Source organism: Wasmannia auropunctata, unplaced genomic scaffold (assembly GCF_000956235.1).
Source record: "Wasmannia auropunctata unplaced genomic scaffold, wasmannia.A_1.0 LD318630.1, whole genome shotgun sequence".
Taxonomy (NCBI): domain Eukaryota; kingdom Metazoa; phylum Arthropoda; class Insecta; order Hymenoptera; family Formicidae; genus Wasmannia; species Wasmannia auropunctata.
The window spans coordinates 13,104-15,191 of NW_012044260.1; the positions used below are offsets into that span (position 1 = coordinate 13,104).

The 2,088-nt window shown below is 30.5% G+C and overlaps 1 protein-coding gene across 1 annotated transcript in view; it reads left to right on the forward strand.

Moving 5' to 3' along the window:
• Nucleotides 1–1,260: 1,260 nt before the first annotated feature.
• LOC105460628 (sulfotransferase 4A1-like) overlaps nucleotides 1,261–2,088 on the forward strand; it is a 12,059-nt gene continuing 11,231 nt past the window's right edge. Inside the window, exons 1-2 of the mRNA XM_011707123.1 lie at nucleotides 1,261–1,468; nucleotides 1,599–1,629. Of these exons, the coding sequence (XP_011705425.1) occupies nucleotides 1,261–1,468; nucleotides 1,599–1,629 (239 nt within the window). The remainder of the gene's footprint in view (nucleotides 1,469–1,598; nucleotides 1,630–2,088) is intronic.

Sequence of the window (2,088 nt, forward strand, 5' to 3'; positions counted from 1 at the left end):
GATAACTAATTTGCGCTGAAGATGACTTGATAGAAGCCGAAACGTTCGCGAAGGATTTAATGTAAAGAATATTGGAATAAACCAAGAATATATACGCACCAAGAACTGCGTGGGACTCTTAACTGCCTTTGTCATCTGTTTAAAATAAATATACTTTAATTTAAGCTATGCAAAAGTGATAAAGAAAGTCTTACTGCAACGATAGACACATATTTATTGTGTTATCATATACAGAAATTACTTTCTGTTTGATTAACTTTTCCCTTATAAATTAAAAAGTATAGCAGACATATTCCGCTAATACTAAATCTCCTGCAGCAGATAAAATATATTTATTAAAATATTTTCTCTGAAAAATTATTTTTTTGTTATAGACATCTTTTTTGAGCCTTTTTTGCCTTTTATCAGAAGCATGGTGACTCATTTCTGTGCGATTTACAATTTACACAGATACCTATATACGGGACCTACAATTTTGACACCTATTCGAATGGACTAATGAGAGGGGTCTTTATGGCAAGATATACTCTCGGTGATTTGCCATTGCTTTCCGAGATAACCATTGAATAAAAATCTAATGTTTCTGGTCGGATTTGAAACTTGGATCTGCAGCACAGAAAGCAGACGTACAACTCTGCGCCACGATCGCTACATACATATCTCACATCTCTTCATAAATCATAGATCTTATATGCATAATACTTTTATCTTAAACCTTCTACAAATACAGACATGAGTAATATCCAATTTATTTTATCACCAAGACCTGTAGTTTTTTATTTTCTGGTTTAGGTACTTAAGCAAATCTTATCTGATTAAAATGTAAAAGTTGTATTTTGCTCTGTGATTAATCATAAAACTAATGATTTTCTAGTTGTAATTTTACAATTATCCCTACAGAACTATCAGTTTAATGATTAACCATTGATAGCAAAAAAACTCTATTTTATATTATCATCAAGTTGAACTTAAATCACAATTTAATTACAAAATACAAAATCAAGCTAGGTACATTTATTTTCTGATGTGTTGCAAGAAATGATAACGATACTACGTTAGATATGAATCTGACAAACATGTTATATAATTCTCTTCATATGTCTGTAAACACTGTCAGTGACAGATTCGGAGAAGTTCTTGCGTACATATCTTCATGAACACTGCTTCTTATAATCGACATGATACTGGACGTGAACACACTCGAGTAAAATTCCAAACGTTACAATTGACTTCGTGAGAGTAGAAGCTACTGATCGAATCATGTCTTTTAAGAATCTGAAAGTCGAACGCGTCGAGGGTGAGCTAGCGGCTGCATTAACAAATTGGTATCCATTTCACAAGCGCGGCTTTATTAAAGTCGGTCAGAAAAAATGGTTCCTACCATACAGATATGCCGAGGATGGTGGTGCTATATACGAATTCAAAATTCGTCCGGACGATACATGGATCGTCACCTACCCTAGATCAGGTAATTTATTTTCAATATTTATTTAATAATATTATCTTGTCTCGCGATTCTCTATACTTTCTGAGTTGTCGAAAAGGGGAAATGCACGATATATTTGTCAAACACAAATTTTATAACAAACATTTTAAAGCTTCTATTTGCAAGCAAATGCGAAAAACCAAGTATATATAATACAGCACAAAGTGGGATCAAGGTATTATAAAAACGTTATGATAAAAACATTATAATTCGTAATCTATTTTGTTATGAAAATTTATTCGTATATTGAAACATAAACGTCCGGAAATTATTTTCTTATTCAAAACTACATGACTTTGTCTTATCTTTTTGTGATAAAATTAAAATCATAATAAAAATCAGAATAAAAATACATATGGCAAACAAAATAATTTTTTTTTATATCTAGAACATTATAAAAGCTTTGAACAAATTATGTATCAAGAGACACAGTATAAGTGATTTGATGTCAAGTGTTTAACTACTAGAAAAATTATATACATAATAATTTATTATTACATCAATTGCTTATTGTACGAGAAATCGCAATATTAGGTTTTATTTTTGAACAAAATGTTTCCAAAACTATCATGTATTTCATGCGTAGTGTAATTTGAAAAATA